This window comes from Fukomys damarensis, unplaced genomic scaffold (assembly GCF_012274545.1).
Source record: "Fukomys damarensis isolate Sample0158 unplaced genomic scaffold, DMR_v1.0_HiC HiC_scaffold_27, whole genome shotgun sequence".
Taxonomy (NCBI): Eukaryota; Metazoa; Chordata; class Mammalia; order Rodentia; family Bathyergidae; genus Fukomys; species Fukomys damarensis.
In genome coordinates, this window is record NW_022900939.1 from 23,639,663 (window position 1) to 23,659,040 (window position 19,378).

General features: G+C 52.7%; 2 protein-coding genes across 2 annotated transcripts in view; one reads left to right on the forward strand and one right to left on the reverse strand.

Moving 5' to 3' along the window:
• The first annotated feature begins 7,906 nt into the window (after nt 1-7,906).
• On the forward strand, nt 7,907-17,402 carry Naaladl1 (N-acetylated alpha-linked acidic dipeptidase like 1). Its single transcript, XM_010636017.3, has 18 exons — nt 7,907-8,091; nt 8,173-8,345; nt 8,423-8,544; nt 8,940-9,062; nt 10,498-10,781; nt 10,861-10,965; nt 11,529-11,614; nt 11,771-11,890; nt 14,526-14,611; nt 14,693-14,756; nt 14,853-14,920; nt 15,131-15,222; nt 15,313-15,403; nt 16,209-16,290; nt 16,375-16,548; nt 16,634-16,721; nt 16,809-16,901; nt 17,209-17,402. Exons 1-18 carry the CDS (start codon nt 7,907-7,909, stop codon nt 17,393-17,395), a joined length of 2,223 nt encoding a protein of 740 aa, XP_010634319.1. The 3' UTR covers nt 17,396-17,402.
• The window catches only part of Sac3d1 (SAC3 domain containing 1), a 3,471-nt gene continuing 704 nt past the window's right edge, over nt 16,612-19,378 (reverse strand). Inside the window, exons 2-3 of the mRNA XM_033756822.1 lie at nt 19,174-19,377; nt 16,612-18,352 (exon numbers count right to left, since the gene is read on the reverse strand). Of these exons, the coding sequence (XP_033612713.1) occupies nt 17,808-18,352; nt 19,174-19,377 (749 nt within the window). The 3' untranslated portion in view covers nt 16,612-17,807. The remainder of the gene's footprint in view (nt 18,353-19,173; nt 19,378) is intronic.

The window sequence follows — 19,378 nt, forward strand, 5'->3', positions numbered from 1 at the left end:
ACCCTGGGTGCACAGAAGTTCGATTACATCTCAGCTTCTGGCTAAGCCAAGCTGGGCTAACGTCTGACCTAGCAACCCCACTGCATCATCCTTACCTGATGGCTCCAGAGATCGTAGGCCTCCCCTCCACCCATACCCTTCCCAGCCAGTCCTTGACCAGTGTGACCCTGCAGCACAGACAGCCATCTCACCATTTTCCTGAAAGGAGTTCAGTTTGATTCTGAAGTGGACAAGCGATATTTGGGCGCATAGCTCAATAGTTAAATCCATTTTCCCAAGTAAGAGCTTCCTGGTCATCAGCTTGGCTCCTTGACCTGTGTCCTCTAAAAGCCTCTGGGACTGGGAAAGCACCAAGGCTGTGTGGATGCTCAAAACTGAGTCCATTGCAGAGTCCTCTGCCCAGTTAGCTCCAAACACACAAGTGCATCCTGGGCTCAGCCTTGCAGCCCAGGGCCTCATCTTGTGCTGTCCCAAGTGCGGTCCTTGCAGCCTTTGCTGTTGATGTAGTCAAGCAGTGCCAGCCAAGCTTCCCCTCCAAGAGCAGGTCTCACAGCCAAGTTGCGGGGACTCCAGGGATTTACCAGGCCTGTTCATTCACACACATTTTACCCAGATCACTAGTCAAAGAGAGCATCAGTGTTGGCTCGGGTCTCAGGCCTTCCAGTCCTTGAGTCTTGGGGCTGGATCAGTAACCTGGCCTGCTCTGTCCCCTCTGGCACCATCTCTCCTGGGAGGGAAAGACCAGGATGTCACAGTCCTCCTAGTGACCAAGACCTGGGACAGCTTTGTGAATAGGTGGACAGGAGCTAAAGCCTTGCCCCCTGCACTCGAGTCACAACTCTGCCACTTGCCAGCTGTGTGACCTTTTATGGCCTTGGCCCAGTGACTGGGCTTCCTCTGTAACTTGGGGTTGACTTCAGTGCACACCTTGGCGGCTCTTGGGAGGGCTGAATAATTGAGTGTAACTGAGCTGTTAGCATTCATTGTGTCCACTCGGGCGCTGACCTGAGCTTGTCATACTTGCGCTCCCAGGGGGTTCTCTGCCCCACCTAACGGTCCTGCTTTTCCTGCCCAAGAGGACAGCCAGACTGCAGCTCAGGAGCACTGCTCCGGAGGTCTGTTAGATCCGTGTCTCCTGAGGGCACCTGTACCCCTGTGGTACACATGCCCCACCAACGCTGGCTCAGCAGCCCTGAGGGCCTCCCCAAGTGGAACCTCCAAGTCCACCTTTTGTATCTCCTGTGATTGTCCCAGACACTCCTTGGGTGATAGACAGCTGGGGTGGAGCCACAAATACTTGCTGAGTGCCTCCTGTGCGTCACACACTGTTCTGGGCTCTGATCCTCCAGCACTGAAGGAAACAGAGACCCCTGCTGAGGGTGAATGACATTGTAAGAGGAGACAAGAAATAGGGACCAGCCAGAGGGGATCTGTGCAGTGAGTAGAGCAAGGCCTAGAGACGGGAGGAGTGCAGTTCCAAAAAAGTGGTGGGGAAGAACTCCTTGAGAAGCCACATTCAAGAAAAGATCTGAGCTGGTTATGGTCACACATGCCTGCAATCCCATTGCTCAGGAGGCTGAGGCAGGAGGATCTCCATGAGTTCAAGGCCAGCCCTGACTACAGTGTCTGGTACATACACTTCAGGAAAATAAAAACTTGTATAAATATTTTAATACTAGACTGATGTATCATGAGATTAACATGTTACCTTTGGCCTCTACAATTACAAGAGGTGCTCAAAAGGATGGCCATGAGCTTCCAGACATTTATTAGTACAATGAACTGCTGCTTGGGTGACCTTGGTCACTAAGATTGCTCCACATGCATTTTCTATTTTTTTTCTTTATGGTATCAGAGATCGAACATGAGACCTTGTGCTTTCGAGGCAGGTGGTTGAACCACCGAACTAAATCCCTAGCCCTCCTTATGCGTTTTCAATTTCTTCTGTAAGGGCTGGCAGTGTCATGGGTTTTCTGCAATCTATGACATCCTCAAGGGTCCCCCATGTGAGGGTAAGACCATCTGTTGAAAAAGTATCATACTGGGCTGGGGATTTAGGTAGTGGCACTGTGCCTGCCTTGTAAATGCAAGGTAACACATTTTACTGATAGTCTGGAAGGGAGGTGTGGAGAAAGAGGAATGAAACAACTCCCAATTTTCACTGTGAGGGACTAGAAGGACGGCGCTCCCATACATCAGAGGGCAGCCTCAGGGAGCGTGCATGTGTGGGGAGCTGTGGACACAGATCAGGAACGAGTCAGATGCCTCTTGATTGCCCAGCTGTGGATGCCAAGTGGGCGTATGGAAAGACAAGACCGGAGATCACGGGACATTTTCATATTGGGAACATGAATCTGTGGGTTTTCAGTCTATATTTGGTCATTTGTATTAGTTAGCAATTGTTGTGTAACAAATTAATGCCAAACCGCCAGGGGTGGTGGCGCACGCCTATAATCCCAGCACTCCGGAAGCTGAGGCAGGAGGATCTCTGTGAGTTCGAGGCCAGCCTGGGCTACACAGTGAGAAACCTGAAGGTTTAAAATCGTGAGCATTTATTATCTCCCAGTTTCCATGGGTTAGGAATTCCAAAGTGGGTTGGTTGGGTGCTCTGCCTGGCTCCAACACAGTATTAAAACCCACTGATGTGGTGTCAAGAGAGAAGACAGGGCCTTTGCCCTGGGTCACTGTGACAGTAAGAGGCCAGGTGATAAAGGATTCCCAACCACGAAACTGGAGGGGCCTGTGGATGGTTTTGAGGCCCTAGAAACCAAGAGACCAGAAGCTTGATGAGGTCCAGGTGACCAGCTGTGACACATGTTTTTGCCAGCTCATCCAAGGAGACCACTGGATTCAGCAACATAGAGAGAGTTGACCTTTTCAAGGGTAGTAGAGCTGTGGGTAGGGCCTGAATAAGAGAGGTTTCCAGAGAATGAGAAAGGAGGAACTGTGGACCAGCCAAGACTTCCAAGGACAAAAAGGGAACAGGAGGATGGGGGTCACGGGAGGAGCAATGGGATTAAGAGAGTCCCCCTCCACACAGTACTGAGGTTCGGCCAGGGCCTCCTACATGGTGTTATGCCCAAGTGGCCAAGTCCCCAAAGACCACCAAGGAGTCAGGTCCGATACAGTTACAAGAGGAGTTTATTGCAAGCTCGAGCCTGGACCCTCAGGTGTCACCGTCACAGCGGCTTCAGACCGAGAGTCCAGATCCACCTTTGAAGCGGGTTTATATAGGGTTAGGGAGACTCTCCCTTTTTACAGGTCCTATTTTTAGCTCTCGCTTACCATTGGATATTTGAGGGGCACCGGGAGGGCACTTACTGGAAAATTAATAATACCTACATTCACAGAATCAATTCCTCGTTTTAAAGAACATCTGATTAAACAGATTCTATAATTAACAAAGACTACCTATGTAAGCAATGACTAAGGCCTATATTAGCAGTGGCTGCCTATGTAAGCTGTGACTAGTACCAGTGTTGGCTAAATCAGTTTCATCAACCCTCCTTTTTAAAAAACATCGATTAAAGCAGGAAGAATCCATCTTTAGATCATAAAAAGAGGAACAGAAACAGGATGGAGATGCCCTAAGACAGAGCTGCCTAAAAAGAGGAACAGAAACACAGGGAGACTGTCATACAGAATGGAATTATACAGAATGGAATTTTTGCAGCTCTGTTCTGGGCAAGGGGCACAGAGGGAGCCCACCTCGACCTAAAAACTTGGTCCTCATAATGGTAGGAACCATTGAACCAGAGTCACAACCCTAACCATTATTTTTTTCAAATTTTGTGAGTTCTCACTATATAGCTAAGTTGTCCAGGCTGGAATCAAACTTGGAATCCTACTCCCGCACCCTCTCAGAGTACTGACACAACCTTATTTGCTTACTTATTTATTTGTTTGTTTTTTGGAGACAGAATCTCACTATATAGTTCAGTTGTCCTTTAACTCCTTGAACTCACTACATTACCCAGGCTGGCCTCAAGCTTGCAGTGATCCTCCTGCCTCAGCCTTCCAAGTGCTAGGATTACAGGCGTGTGACACCAAAGCCAGCCAGTCTTTTTTTTTTTTGGTACCAGGGATTGAACTTGGGACCTTGCGCTTGCAAGGCAGGCAGTAGAATCACTGAGCTAAATCCCCAGCCCTAGCCATTTTTAAAATTTATTTTGAGACAATCTCACTAAGTTGCTTAGGAGGGTCTTGAACTTGTTATCCTCCTGCCTCAGCCTCCTGAGTAGTTAGGGTTAGAGGCATGCTCCACCACACCAAGCTTTTAAAATACTTTGAAAAAAAAAAAAAAGATGTCAGGTGTGGTGGCACACACCTGTAATCCCAGCACTCAGGAGGCTGAGGCAGGACAATCACCATGAGTTCGAGACCAGCCTGGGCTACATAGTTTCAGATCTGCCTCAAGTACATAGTGAGACCCAGTCTCAAAAAAAAAAAAAACCAAAAATACTTTCTAAAAAGTGGCATTAAATGCTATACATGGATGTTCTGGGTGTGTGGAGATGGTCTACTAAAGAAAAAAGTGGAGGAATAGGAGTAAGTTGGGAGACGAGCCAGGGCCAGGTTTGGGGTCATGAAGGGGCTGGGCTCCAATGTCAGGGTAGAGCTGGCCTGAGGGTGAAGACCATTTGACCACCGCACTAGGAGAGAAGGCCAAAGACGTGGGCGAGGCTGGCGGCTGCCCTCCAACTGGCCCTGTTCTTCTCGGCATCACAGGAAGCTTGGGTGGGCTGAGTGGGCTGGAGAGAGGGAAGGTGTCAGGGTTTGAGAAGAGAGGAGAGGGTGTAAAATTGTCCCCTAGGGCAGTGGGAGAGTAAGGGGTCCCGCCCGAGCCTGATCCGGACCTCACGGGACGTCACGGGACACCGAGGGCACATTCAGGGACCAGTGCAGCTTTCCCCGAGGTAGGAAGGACAGCAGTGATGGCAGTGGTCCTGGGGGACTGGAAAGCTCTGGGACCACAGTGGTGGCAGGAGGGAGGGGAGGAGGAAAAGCGTCCCTGTGCCTCGGCTCCCTGAAGCACTCTGCACCAGTACCTGGTCCAGAGTGCCCAGCAAGGGATGGTGCCACCTTGAACCCGGAGAAGTAAAATGGCCAAGTCTGTGTCTGACAGCAGTGTGGACGCCAGCTGACTCCAACAACCCCCGCTGGTTTATCATGGTGTTCACATAGACAACACACATTCTCAGACACATGACAGGCACAGTGCAGCTGCACCCGTCCAGATGTCACACACTTGTCCAGGGGTGCTGTGACTCCCTGTGTTCCAAGGTCTCAGTCTTGACTAAGGAGGAGGTGCAGCTGCGGCCTTGTGCCGCTGCCGCCACGGTTTCTCAGCTTGTGGCTGACCTTGGCCGCCTGCTGCCTGCCTGGTGGGGACTTGATAAGGAGGGCGTGTGCTCCTCATGCTGATGGGCTTCTGATAAGGTCGGGGCTCATTTTGTGAGGCTGATAATCATCAAACCTGTCTGTCGCTCCTGCTGGACTTTGCTTCCCCAGGGGCTGGCCTGTGTAAGTAAGGAGTGGGTAAATGAACAGAGGGAAGGGTGAGTGGATGGGCAGACGGCTGCATGGCGATGGAGGGAGGGATGCGTGGATGAGTTGGAGGGAAGGAGGGAGAGCGGAGGGGTGCATGGTTGGATTCCACTAGGCCCAGAGGTTGAAGGAAGTCATCTTGCCAAGGAGGTCTGGGCTTCCTGCTACGTGCTCTGGAACCACCTCCTTTTCCGAGAGCCTCACCTCTTCGTGTAAGCTGGGACCCTTCAGGATAAACAGGGAAGTCTTCCAGGTCACTCTCTTTGTTTGGCTCTATCTAGCCTTTATGTTTTAGGGAAGGGAGAAGTGACTAAAAGTTACTGAGCTCCCATGGCCAAATACTACTGAACGAGATATTTCTACTGATTCCACCTTGTTTCATGAAGATAGTACCACAGCTTTGTGAGTGAGGTCCAGTATCCCCGTTTTTAAAATGTAGCCCAGGCTGGCCTCGAACTCACTGCAATCTTCCTGTGTCAGCCTCCTGAGTGCTAGGATTACAGGGTGTGCCATCACGCCGGGCCTTTATTTATTTTTTTTAAATTTTCAGACAGCATCTTGCTATGTAGTTCAGGCTGGCCTTGAACTCACTGCATCACCCAGGCTGGCTTCAAACTCACAGCGATCCTCCTGTCTCAGCCTCCTGAGTGCTGGGATTACAGGTGTGTGCTCTCACACCCAACCCCAGTATCCCCATTTACAGCTAAGAAAATAGACTCAGAGAAGCTTGAAGAATTGTGCAATGTCACACACAGCTTTTATGTCAAGCAAAATGATAATCAAATATAAAACCAGCTCAGCCAGGCAAGGCCGGCTGGGCTGGAGATAAAGTGGCACTGGGGCTGGGTGTGGTGGCACACACCTGTAATCCCAGCACTCAGGAGGCTGAGGTGCCTGGAGTCGGCGCTTGTGAAGGGATGAGACACACTCTGCAGGTGTGAGGTGGTGTGCCTTCCGAACGGTGGAGGACTTTTTTTTGTAGGACTTCTTTATATTATAGTAAAGGTTACGTACGGAAATTAGCATATGTTTACAATTTCTAGGTAAAAACTTTTAAGATTGTTTTTCCAGTAAACTACAGCACATACCTATTTTAGTATTATTTCTGGGAACATTTTATCTATTGCCTCAGCTCCTCAGCTATTATTAATCAAACAATTTCCTAGTGAAAGCAAAATCAAAAGAACAATCCAAGATTGCCACCATTTTTCAAAGTTCATACGTCTGTTTCGGCTACAGTGGAAAGACTGCGGCCAACTCTTAGCAGGTCACTAGGTTTTGATAAAGAACTGCTGTGGTTATTCAACTTCTTGGCTAAACTTTTATTTTACGTAGTCAGAAAGCAAGTATTTTGTACTTACTAGGCCCTTCTATAATAACGATTCCGCTGCCTGGCAATAGTATTTACTTGTTCTTTAGTGCGTAGTCATCACTGTTCCTGAACATTTCACTCTTTCTGCAAAGGGCAAATCTTGATGTCTTACTCATGTTTTACCTTTCCACACCATTCTAACTTCATCTATGTAAGCCCCAGTGTAGGAAACGGGGGGTTGCCTAGTGGCCATGAGATCACTCTACCACAAATCTTTGAGCACCTCTCTGGGATTTTTATAAGTAATTGGATGCTCGGAAGAAAACTTGGGGGCTCTTGTCGGAGTGAAATCTTCAATTACTGAAAAACTGGAAACCCCTTCAAAGAAAGTCCCGGGATCAGGGGTCACGCTTAGGGGTTCAGTGATGGACACAACTGACACATTTCTCAGAAATAGCTTGCACAGGTTTTTGCATTAAAACCAAATTTCCCGTAATTACAATCAAGCCAATCAAAAGTGCAAGCAAAAATAAAAGCCGGAGCGATGCTCTCAACCCAAGGCCCATCACTGTCGGAACTTTGTCAAGCAGCGATAGAGGAACCGTGGGCCTCACCACTAAGGCGGGAGGATCATCACGAGTCCAAGGTCAGCCTGAGCTACATAGTGAGGCCCTGTCTCAGAAAAAGAGAGATGGGTAGAAGAAGGAAGGAAGGAAGGTGAGAGGGGACTCGGGGTGGCATAGGTAGTAGTGGTAGTCAATAGGCATATGGCTTGGTGTATGTTTTATGGGGAGAATCTGGATGAGGCTGTTCCTTTTCCGGGCCTTGGGGTCCCCACATTGTCTCGGTGCCCTCTAGGGCCCCATTCTAGGGGAAAGATGAAAATGTGTTCCATGTGACAGCTCCTGGCTCTGTCTCAGGCACTCTCTTCCTGCCATCTGGGGGCCAAAGGGCAGCACCACCCGAGGGATAATGGTTAACTTGGCCACAACACCCCATCTATAAGGAGTCTCCAAACAGGCTCCCTGCCGGCCCCAGCTCCCCAGCATGTCGTGGGTGAAGGTGGTAGGGCTAGGGGTGGGGGCAGCTGCCCTCTTGGGGCTGGGGATCATCCTGGGCCACTTTGCCATCCCCAAAGGGGTTGAGCGGCCAGTCCCCCAGGACCTGGACCTGGAGATCCTTGAGGCTGTCATGAAACAGCTGGACGCTGGCAAGATCCGGGAGAACCTTCGGTGAGCAGCAGGTCTGCCCACTCCTCTTGTCGCCCAGCAGCCCTTCGCTGATGCGGCTGCCCTCCCTCTGCCACCCCGCAGAGAGCTCTCCCGGCAGCCCCATGTGGCCTCCAGCCCAAGAGATGAGGCCCTGGTGCAGCTGCTGCTTCAGCGCTGGGGTGACCAAGCATCAGGGCTGGACGAGGCCAGGACTGTGGAGTATGAGGTGCTGCTGTCCTTCCCCAGCCCAGAGCGGCCCAACCTCGTCGAAGTTGGTGAGGCCTTGCCTGGCGTGGGAAATCCGGGGGGTGAGGGGAGCTGCCCGGCTGGCCCTGACTTTGCCTCTCCACAGTGGTTCCTAATGGGGCTGTTCTCCACGCCTACCTCCCGAAAGAGGAGAATGTGACAGGGGAGCAGGGGGGGTCTGATGTGGTGCAACCCTATGCTGCCTACGCACCCTCTGGAACCCCACAGGTGAGCCTGGAGCCCCCTCACCATGGCCTGGATGCCCCTAGTTCCCGCACAGCGTCTCCTTGCCCAACCCCAGGGCATCCGAGGAAAAGTGCTCAAATGGGGCTCATCGGCCCTCCACTGAAATCAGTCACCTTCACACTCTGTCCCCCTCCGCTCCTCCATGTTCAGTGAGTGTTAGTCACACAAAAAACGCTAGTGGTCCCTGCTCAAGGCTAAGCCAGGGCTGATATAGGACATCGGACACAGAGGAAACCAAAGTGACTGTCCTTGCGTCCATCTCTGGTTGAGATGGAGAGACAGAACCTAGACTCTTCCTCCTGCTACCAGCCTCCCAGCCCCACTCCCCACGTGCCCTGGCTGGGCTGAGTTCTAAGGATCCCTCCTCTTGGGCACAGGGCCTCCTCATCTATGCCAACCACGGCACAGAAGACGACTTCCAGTACCTCCTGAACCAGGGCATCAACCTCGAAGGCACCATCGCCCTGACTCGCTATGGGGTGGCAGGGCGGGGGGCCAAGGTGAGCAGGGCCACTGTGTGGGAGGGCAGAGGTGAACTGTGTTCCCTGCGCACTCATGGGCTGTGTGGCCTGGCTGCCTCCCCAACCTCCGAGGCCCAGGCAGGAAAGGGCATGGTGCAGAAGTTCAGCTTGGTTATTCTGGGAGTCCAAGCCCTCCTGTGAAACAATTCTTTTTCCTTCCTTTCCTTTCCTTTTTTTTTTTAGACAGTGTCTCACTACTATGTAGTTCAGACTGGCCTTGAATTCACCAGCCCAGGCTGGTGGTGATCCTCCTGCCTCGGCCTTCCAAGTACTGGAATCATAGGCATGTAACACATGCCCAGAATTTTTTCTTATTTTTAGTGCTGAGGATGGAATCCGGGGCCTTACACATGCTAAGCATGAGCTCTACCACTGAGCTATGCCCAAACCCTTGCCATTTCATTTTAAGCACTTTTGCGACTAGGCATTATATATCTATGGCTTAGAAAACTTTGGAAATCCTTTATATATAAAAAGGTATAGGACGATGGAATAGTCCAGGACTGTAACCCTAGCACTCTGGGAGGCTCGAGCAGGAGGGCCACAAGTTCAAGCCAGGCCTGGGCAACTTAATGACCTAGTGAGAATTAAAAATAAAAGGGCTGGGGATGTAAGTCAGTGTGGAGGCCATGGGTTCTATCTCCCATATTGGAAAAAAACAAAGTGTGGAATGAGGAGTAAGATTTAATAGGTCCAAGCCTTCGGGTCTGTAAGGTGAAAGGGGTTCCGGAGCTTGAGGCCGTGATGGCACAGCCGTGGGAATGTGTGCAGCACGGGGCTGAACCTTCACCAGGCTGAGGGCGTTTCCTGTATTTTTACCACAAGTTCTTTGAGAAGTGTCTGGGGTCAGAGCTGGGAAAGGAAAGGAAGGGATGGAAGAAAGGGAAGGAAAAAACAGGAAAGAAGGCTTTGCCTTTTGGGGCACTGTTTTGCATTTTTGCTGTTGGTGCCAGGGATCAAACCCCACCCGGGGGCTTGCCACAAACTGGACATGTGCTCTATCACTGAGTTATAGCCTCCGCCCGAAACTTGATTCTTTTAAAATGTGGAATAATGTTTCTTTAACATGGGAAATGTATGTAATATACTTTATTTTGCTTACCCAGCGGTTCCTTGATGGAAACTTGGTGTGCTTCTGCCTTTGGTTATTGGAATAATGCCGCTATGAACTTGGGTGCACAGTATCCCTTGTTCTTTTAGACAGCTGCGTAATACTCCATCCCAGACAGTCCCTGTTTATCTGACCAGGTCGGCCGGCATTGACTTGGCCGTGTCCAGTAGTCCTTTGCTGTTGCAAGTAGCACAGCCATCAGTGTCAAGACCCACTCCAGTCCATAGTGGAGGAGGGTGGAAAAGAAACGGGACACGCCTGGCCCCGTCCCTCCTGACACACAGCCTTTTCTGCCTCCTGCAGGCTGTGAACGCTGCCAAGCATGGGGTGGTCGGCGTGCTGGTGTACACGGACCCCGGTGACATCAATGATGGCCACAGCTTCCCCAACGAGACCTTCCCTTACTCGTGGGGCCTGCCTCCCTCTGGTGTGGAGCGGGGCTCCTACTATGAATACTTTGGGGACCCTGTGACTCCCTACCTTCCAGCACACCCCTCTTCCTTTCGCCTGGACAGCAACAACGCCTCCGGGTTTCCCCCGATCCCCGCTCAGCCTATCGGCTTCCAGGACGCCGAAGGCCTGCTCTGGTGAGCCTGTCAGGGCCCTCGCCCACGCGCGGCCTACCCGCGCCAGCCACGCATTCACCCAGGGCCTCTTTCCCCGCAGCAACCTCCAAGGGCCAGCGGCCCCAGCGTCCTGGAAGGGTGCACTGCACTGTGAGTACCGTCTGGGCCCTGGCTTCAAGTCTGGCGGAGACTTCACCGAGGACAGGTGAGGAGGCCCCGCTCTCCCCAGCTGTCCTCTTCCTTGTTACTTTTCTCCTTCCTGTGTTTGCCTCTTCCCACCCCAAGGTCTGGCCTCTCCCCTCCTTCTCTTCCCTAACCCTCCATCCCCGAATCTCTCTCGCCTTTGGGGGAAGCCGAGAAAATGGCTACATGGCCCACCAGCAGTGTCTCAAGAAACCCAGTGTTTCACCTGCCCGGCCCACTCAGCTCCACTTTTCCCCTCCCTCGTGACTCCCATCAGCCTCTGCCACTCCTGCCTGGTGTCAGCCCCGCACCTGCAGTGTCCCTGGCCTCCGGGCCCTTCACTCCCTGTGGTCTGCCCGGTTTAGGAGAGGGAGGCTCCACGGGTCCCCATCTGTCTCAGTCACTGCCGTTTCGTAAGCAGCCAGGCCTCTGGGCGGTGCCTCTTGTGTACCGACTGAGTGGGTGAACGCTCCAGCCTTGCTGTCTTGGTCTTCTGGGAAAGTGACTATGTCTCCTGCACTTCTGGGCCTGTTTCTCCTGCTCTGAGTAGGAGGACAGGATAGGTGAAGACTCTCGTTTTCCCAGCCAGGTGAAAGTGAGTGTCCACAACCACCTGGAGCTAAGAAACTCCTCAAATGTCCTGGGCATCATCCGCGGGGCCGTGGAGCCTGGTGAGCTCTCTATACATGCACTGTGCCTGAGGACCCGGCCAGCCTGAGTGCCCGGCCACTCCCTCTTCTGCCTCAGTGGGCCCTTCCCTGGCCACACCCCCACCTGGCCAACCCCACCCACCCCTCTCCTTCTATTGACTCTGTCCCTTCTGCCAGATCGCTATGTGGTGTATGGAAACCACCGTGACAGCTGGGTACACGGGGCCGTGGACCCCAGCAGTGGCACCGCTGTCCTCCTGGAGCTATCCCGTGTCCTGGGGACCCTGCTGAAGAAGGGTGAGATAGCCCCCTCTCTGATCCAGGGGCTCTGTGCCCTGGGTCCCCATCAGCCCACTGCTTCCTGAGCTGGTGACATCCCAGCCCAACTCCAGCACCCACCTGTGTCAGGCCCAAGGATCCTGGGGACAGAGAGCTGCATGGGCCACCAACCCTGGCCCCAGGAGTCCAGAGTAGCTCGAGGAAAGGACTGATCATGGATGCAGGCAACAATGTCCCCAGATGGAGCTAGGCCCCGTGCCACTGTGACTGGGCAGTGCCCAGGCTCTTCCTGCCACGTGCCAGGCCATCTAGGGGAAGGTCTCCCTTTAGCTTGAGCCCCACAGGGAGGGCAGGCAGAGAGGCAGCAGCTGGGGATGAGGCTGGCAGGACTGGACAAGGGGGCCGAGTGGGCAGGGCCAGGTCCCAGTGATGGAAGAACCCGGCTAGGGAGTATGGAGTTTGGTCCTGGCGGGAAGCTGGGGAATGGTTAGAATCGGGACAGCAGCAGAGGGAAGGTGCCCCACTAGGGAGGGTCTGTGCATAGGGACCAGCCTGAGGACCTCGTCCTCCTCGGGAGGCAGGCACAGGGCGCTTCGGCCAGGCTCTGGGGAAAACAGGGCTCGAGGGCAGATCTAGAGAGAAGATGAGAATTCCACTCTTCACTAGTTTATCTCTTTTCCTCGTTTTAAAAATCGTGTCAAAATGTACGTAACAAAATTTACCACATTTACAACTTTCCACCTTTAAGTGTTCAGTTCAGCAGCATTAATAACACCCACAATTTGGGCAGCCACTGCACCATCCTCTGTCTCCAGATCCGTTTCACCGCCCCCCCCAACACACATCCTGAAGGGCTGACCTTGGATGGAAAGCAGCACAGATTCAATTTCAGCTGCACACAGAACCTCACACCCAGCAAGCTCCGTCCCCTCCACTTTGTTACTGATGTCAGGAATTACATTATTTGTTTGTTTTTTGAGACAGGGTCTCACTTTTTAGTTCAGGCTGGCCTTGAACTCATGGCAATCCTCCAGCCTTAGCCTGCAGAATGCTGGGATAACAGGTGTGCACCACCATGCCTGGCCCTATTTTTATTATTTTGTAATACTGGAGTTAGAACCCAGAGCCTTGTGCTGGTTAGGCAAGTGCTCTGCCACTGAGTTACATCCCAACCCCTTTTTAAATGTTTTATTTTGAGACCGGGGTTGCTAAGTTGCCCAGGCTGGCCTCTGCTCTTCCTGTCTCAGCTTTCCAGTAGCTGGGATTACAGGTGTGCACCACATCTGGCTATCTTTTTGTTTGTTCAGGTGTTTTATTTTGAAATACTTTGGACTTAACTGCAAAAATAGTACAAAGGAGCCCAGTACCAAACAAACAAACAAACAAATGAGCTTTGTATGCCCTTCATCTCAACACTCCCAATGACTGAAGCTTCAATATGTTTGCTATCTATATTTTTCTGAAGTATTTAAAAGATGTAGAAGTGTTGAACTTTTATCCATAATCACATCGGTGTATATTTCCTAACAAGGACATTCTTGCTGGGCATGGTGGTGCAGGCCTGTAATCCTAGTACTCTGGGAGGGTGAGGCAGGAGGATCAAAAGCTCAAGCCCAGCCTGAGTAACTTGGTGAGCCCATACCTCAAAATAAAAAAACAAAAAACAGCTGGTGATGTAGCTCAGTATGAAGATCCTGGGTTCAATCCCTGGTAACACACACACACACACACACACACACACACACACACACAAAGGTATTTTTCTTTTTTATAACTATAGTAAGATGATCAGAATCAGAAAATTGATGATTTTTGTCACTTGTCCCAATAATGACCTTTATAGCAAAAGAATCTTCTGGCCCAAGATCCACTGGGGGATCACACAGTGATCACTTGCCTTCTTTCATCTGCAGTAGTTCCTTAGCTATTCTTTGTCTTTCACAATCCAGGTATTTTGACTTATGATCCTCCATTTTTCTGATTAGATTTGAATTTTTGGCCAAAAAAAAAGTGGGGATCTATAATTGCAAACAGGTATATCATGTTATACTTCAAAAATTTTTCATATATAACAAAAAGGTGAGTCGAAAGTGAGGCGCCTGCAGTCTTGGGGAGGGGCCTGGGAGTCAGGGCAAGGGCAGTGTGGGCACGGAGACTGCAGGTGGCACAAGGTGCAGGATGCTGTGGGGAGCAGTACGGTGCCAGCTGTGCTGCCTACCAGCTAAGACTCTGTGGCTCAGTTTCTTCAACTGTGAAATAGAAGCATATTATTGCAAGGATTGAATCGGGGCTTATAGGCTTTGGGGGAACATTGTGTATCATCAGCCAAAGTCGTGTGGGTTGTGTGCAGGGAGAGCGGACGGTCGGGAAGTCTCCCCAAATCATGCCTGGTGCGTGCCCACGTGCAGGGGCGGGGGATGGCAGAAGGGACCCCTGACCCAGGTAGTCAGGTGTTGGGGTGTCTGTCCCAGAGAGGCGGCTGGGAAGATGACAGTCTCCAGGAAGGACTGGATGAGGGGTGCCGGGCCCTCCTGTCACCGCTACTCCACTCTTCCCAGCTTTCCCCACCTCCCCACGTCCCCAACCTTGCCCCTACACCACCTCAGGATGGAGGGAGGACGCTGCCCTCCAAGCCCTTGTGCCTTTGCGCCAGGCACCTGGCGTCCCCGCAGATCGATCGTGTTAGCCAGTTGGGGAGCAGAGGAGTTTGGGCTCATTGGCTCCACCGAATTCACAGAGGTGAGTCCCACAGGGTCGGGGGTGGAAAGGGGGTTCCGGGAAGGGCAGCGCCGAACTGAGGCGTTCCTGTCCCGGCCGCAGGAGTTCTTCAGCAAGCTGCAGGAGCGCACGGTGGCTTACATCAACGTGGACATCTCTGTGTTCGGTAGGGGGCGGATGCCGGGCAGCGTAGCCCTTGAGGGGATAGCAAAGGAAGGAGCTGGGGTTCCATAGTCTTTCTCTTTCTCTGTTCCTCCCACAGCCAGTGCTACCCTTAGGGGGCAGGGGACGCCCCCTGTCCAGAGCGTTATTTTCTCTGCAGCCAAAGAGGTGCAATGGGGCTGAGCGAGGCTACATGGGCGGGCGGGGCTGATGGTGAGTGGGCGGGGTCATATTGGTGGGCGGGGCCGGGCCGCCTTGCGAGAACTGCAGACAGTAGAGGGTCTGGAGCCTGGAGTCCCAGGTGAGACCCGGAGGTTTCGACTTGCCGCTGGGGTTGGAGAGGGTCCAGCCCAGATATCAGATTCTTTTCTGAGCCAGATCAGGTCCCCGGGCCCCAGTGGTCTCAGTATCTATGACAACTGGATCCGGTACACCAACCGCAGCAGCCCAGTATATGGCTGGATACCCAGGTAAAACCAGGGTCCAAACATTCTCCGCCCCCAGCCAGGTCAGTCCGCCTTGTACCCTGCAACACCGCCCCCTTCCTTTCCTTTCTGCAGTATGGGCACACTGGGTGCTGGCAGCGACTACGCGCCCTTCATTCACTACCTGGGCATCTCTTCCATGGACATCGCCTACACCTACGACCGGGTGCGCAGTCGGGGTACCTCGAGTACCCCGCTCAGCCCCCTCCAACCCTGCTGCTCTAGTACTGATTGGGATCTACTTCCGACTCAGTTGCTGTGATAACTAGGCCAAGTTTCTGAACCTCTCTGACCATGTGTTTACACTCTTCCGTTACTTTATCACATACTGATTGTAACATGTATTAGCGTGTCATGCATTATTTAGGAAGAAAAACACCTGCTGCCAACTAGTTGTGGGATGATACCAGCTATAAGAAACACTAAGATCTTTTTTCTTTTTTTTTTTTTTTTGTTTTGGGGAATGAACTGTGGGAACCTGCTGCCAACTAGTTGTGGGATGATACCAGCTATAAGAAACACTAAGATCTTTTTTCTTTTTTTTTTTTTTGGTACTGGGGAATGAACTGAGGAACTTATGCGTGCGAGGCAGGCTGTGGCACCACTGAACTAAATGGGGTGTAATGAGATGAGGCATCATGTGCCCAGCTGGTGACCCTATTTGATGCTCCCCCAAGCCCCTTCTCCCCCTTGTGGTCATTCTGTTTCTTGGTCGTGGAGCTGGGATTAAAGTCTCCCTGACTCCAAAATGTCAGCTTCTTTTTCCTATGAAAAGGAACTCAACCCAGCTCTACCTCTTAGCTATGTGACACCTGGCAGGCTAACCTGAGCCTGTTTCCTCCTCTTTAAGAGGGATTTCTAGAAACCCCCGGTGGATGAGCCAAGGACTCAGTGAGTCGATGTCTATACACTGTGGGCACACCTTCCACTTCCTGCCCCAAGTTTACCACCTCTGTGCTTTATTCCCTCAGAGTAAGACATCGGCCCGGATCTACCCCACCTACCACACAGCCTTTGACACCTTCGAATATGTGGAGAAGTTTGTAGACCCTGGTGAGGAGGAGGCAAGGGCCATTCTGAGACTGCCCAAGGAAGATGGGCCGCAGACCTAGTCCTGGCCTTTTTGTCCTCCGGCAGACTTCAGTAGCCACCAAGCCGTAGCCCGGATGGCAGGAAGTGTGCTTCTTCGGCTCAGTGACAGCTTCTTCCTGCCCCTCAAAGTCAGTGACTACAGTGAAACCCTCCACGGCTTCCTACAGGCTGCCCAGCAAGACCTCAGGGACCTCCTGGAGCAGCACGGCATCAGCCTGGGTACGACCCCCTCCCCCACATACACATAAAGGCCTGGGGAGCCCCAATCCCCAGGGCTAAGCCAGTGCGCGGGTGTTCCTCTCAGGGCCTCTGGTGACTGCAGTGGAGAAGTTTGAGGCAGCAGCCACAGCCTTGGGCCAGCGCATATCAGACCTGCAGAAGGGCAGCCCTGAGTAAGCAATAGGAGTGGGCAGGTGTCAGGGAGGGCACAGCCCCGTGCCACAGGCTGCTGGGTGACTAGTAGGTCCTGCCTCCCCCAGCCCGCTGCAGGTCCGGATGGTCAATGACCAGCTGATGCTTTTGGAACGGACATTCCTCAACCCACGAGCCTTCCCCGAAGAACGCTACTACAGGTGAGCTTGTTACAAAGCTCCTGAGGTGGGGCTGGATGATGGCCACATGCCTGAGGAGGAGGATGTCAGATATGCTGCTTTAGAGCCCAATCCAGCTACTGAGACAGTTAAAGCAAAGCTCAGGGAGGGGTGGCACACTGGTCACAGTTGGAACAATAGCCTACCTGTCCTCCCAGAACCACTGCTGTAAGCCCCACTGTCTGAGACAGGTGGAAAGCACTTCCTCAGCATGGCAGATAGGCATGGCAGCTGAGTGAGTCCCAGGCTGACTACATCCTGACCCTCATCCTGCCCTTTTTCTCATCAGCCACGTGCTCTGGGCACCCCGGAGAGGCTCTGTTGCCACATTCCCTGGCCTGGCTAATGCCTGCTCCAAGGCCAACAACACTGACCATGGATCTGAAGAATGGGCTGAGGTGCACAGGCAGCTCAGCATTGTGGTAGCAGCCCTGGAGGGTGCAGCAGCCACTCTGAGGCCTGTGGATGACCTCTGACTCCACCCTTTTGTTCTAACCCTGACCCACTTGTTTTCATGGGGTGCTTTCCCAGAACATAACCATGGGATCCTTTCAGCTTCTGAGGCACCAGCTGCAGACACCTGAGAGGAGAACCCAGCTCCTGATGAGTTTTGCTCTTTGTGGGCCGGGTAAACAGATGGGTGTTGGGGAATGGAAAGACTGCTCACGATGCTGGGTGTGTAAGATAGGATGCATATGCTAGCCCTAGATGCCAACTCAGAGACCACCAAGTCTAGCCCTCAGAGGCTCCAGCACGGAAACAGGCCCAGGGTGGACAGGACCTTGTCAAGTCTGCCTTTGCCCCTCTATGCAGCCCAACTAAATAAAGTCTGATCAGTCCCTGTAAAACAAGTTCGTTTTATTGACTGGGAATCATGAAAACTGAACCCTAATTGCTTTGACCCAGTCCTCTGGGCAAGATACATCCTCCAGACGTGGGGGACACTGGTCTGTGCACCACCTCATCTTCCTCCTCAGTCATGACCACCTCCTCCAAGGTGCGCCCTTGGAGCTTGCTCCCCACTAACACATGGCAGGTCCCAGCAGGTGGCAGCCCTTCCTCAGCATAGCGGCCCCTCAAGAACACAACCCTCTCCTCTCCTTCCAAGGGCAGCCCATGGGCCCGGCACAGCTCTCGCGCTTCGTGGAGACCATCCAGGGCCAGCAGATGGACCATGAAGCCCAGAGGCAACACCTGCCCCTTAGGAGTGCTGAGGGCACAAGCGAGGCGGGCCAGGGCAAGGCGGCGGGCATGGCCCACATGGCCCTGCACTGCGCAGCTCTGCAGGTAGGGCAGGGTCTGGAGCAGGCGGAACAGGCGGGCAGTGTTGCCCTCCCTGAAGGCGGAATCCACAGCGAGGGCCAAGCGCAGGGCTGGGGAGGCACGCAGGGCGGCAGGCAGCTGTAGGACCTCACACAGGGCTTCTGTAGAGCCTGCGAGGGTGGGAAAGCTGGCTTGAGGATGCCGGGGTCTTGAGTTTCCTACGGCTCTGGCTGCCAGTTTGGGAGCTGGCTCTGCCACACCTTCCCCTGTCTGCTAGGGAAGGCCGCTTCTTGGAAGAGACTAGGGTTCTTTTCCAAGAAATCACTGTAACCTTGGGCCACTTTTATAAACTGCGGCTTTTGATCCAATAGTGAACTGTGAAATCAGAATTTCATGACAATTAAACAGAATTTACTAGCTAGATGTGGTGGTGATTTCAAGGCCAGCCCGGGCTACATAGCAAGTTCAGGGCCAGCTTGATCTATGTGAGACCCTGTCTCAAACAAATTAGCAAAGTTTGAAATCGCTATTTAGGCCAATTTTCCTACCTTACCCCTCCATTTTTATTAAGAAAAACAAGCCTAGAATTGGGAAAGGGGAGGCCAGAGGTCTCACGTGGGAGCTGCTGGCTCTTGGGCACTAACTTTCTTGCGGGGGAGCAAATGGTATTTTTCTTTTCTTTCCTTTTTGTTGTGTTGCTGAGCAACATCACCAGGCTCTGTTTTGTTTCGGTACTGGGGATTGAACCCATAGCCTTCACATTGTGCTACATCCCCAGTCCCTTACTTGAGGCAGGATCTTGCCAAGTCACTAAATTGCCTGTGCTGGGCTTGAATAGGAGATCCTCCGGCCTCAGCCTCCTGGAATGGTGGAATTACAGACGTATACTACACACCCGGGGGAATAATGAGATTTTAAAGTTTTTTCCTTCCTCTGCCTCCTCTGTCCTCATGGTGGGCTCCCCATCCCACACTGCAAGGACCCGACTCACCCAAGTTATAGAGCAGAAAGAGGCCCTGGAAGGTGGCCTGGCGGGGGTGCGGCCCTCCGCTCTGGGCGTAGCAGCGCCGTAGAGATCCAAAGCTCTCCTGCACTTGGGTCTGCAGCAGCACTGTGTCCACTGGCCCGCGCGTCCTCTCCGGCCCGAGCCGCGCCACCACGGCCAGAAGCGTGGCCAGCGCGGACTCCAGCACCAT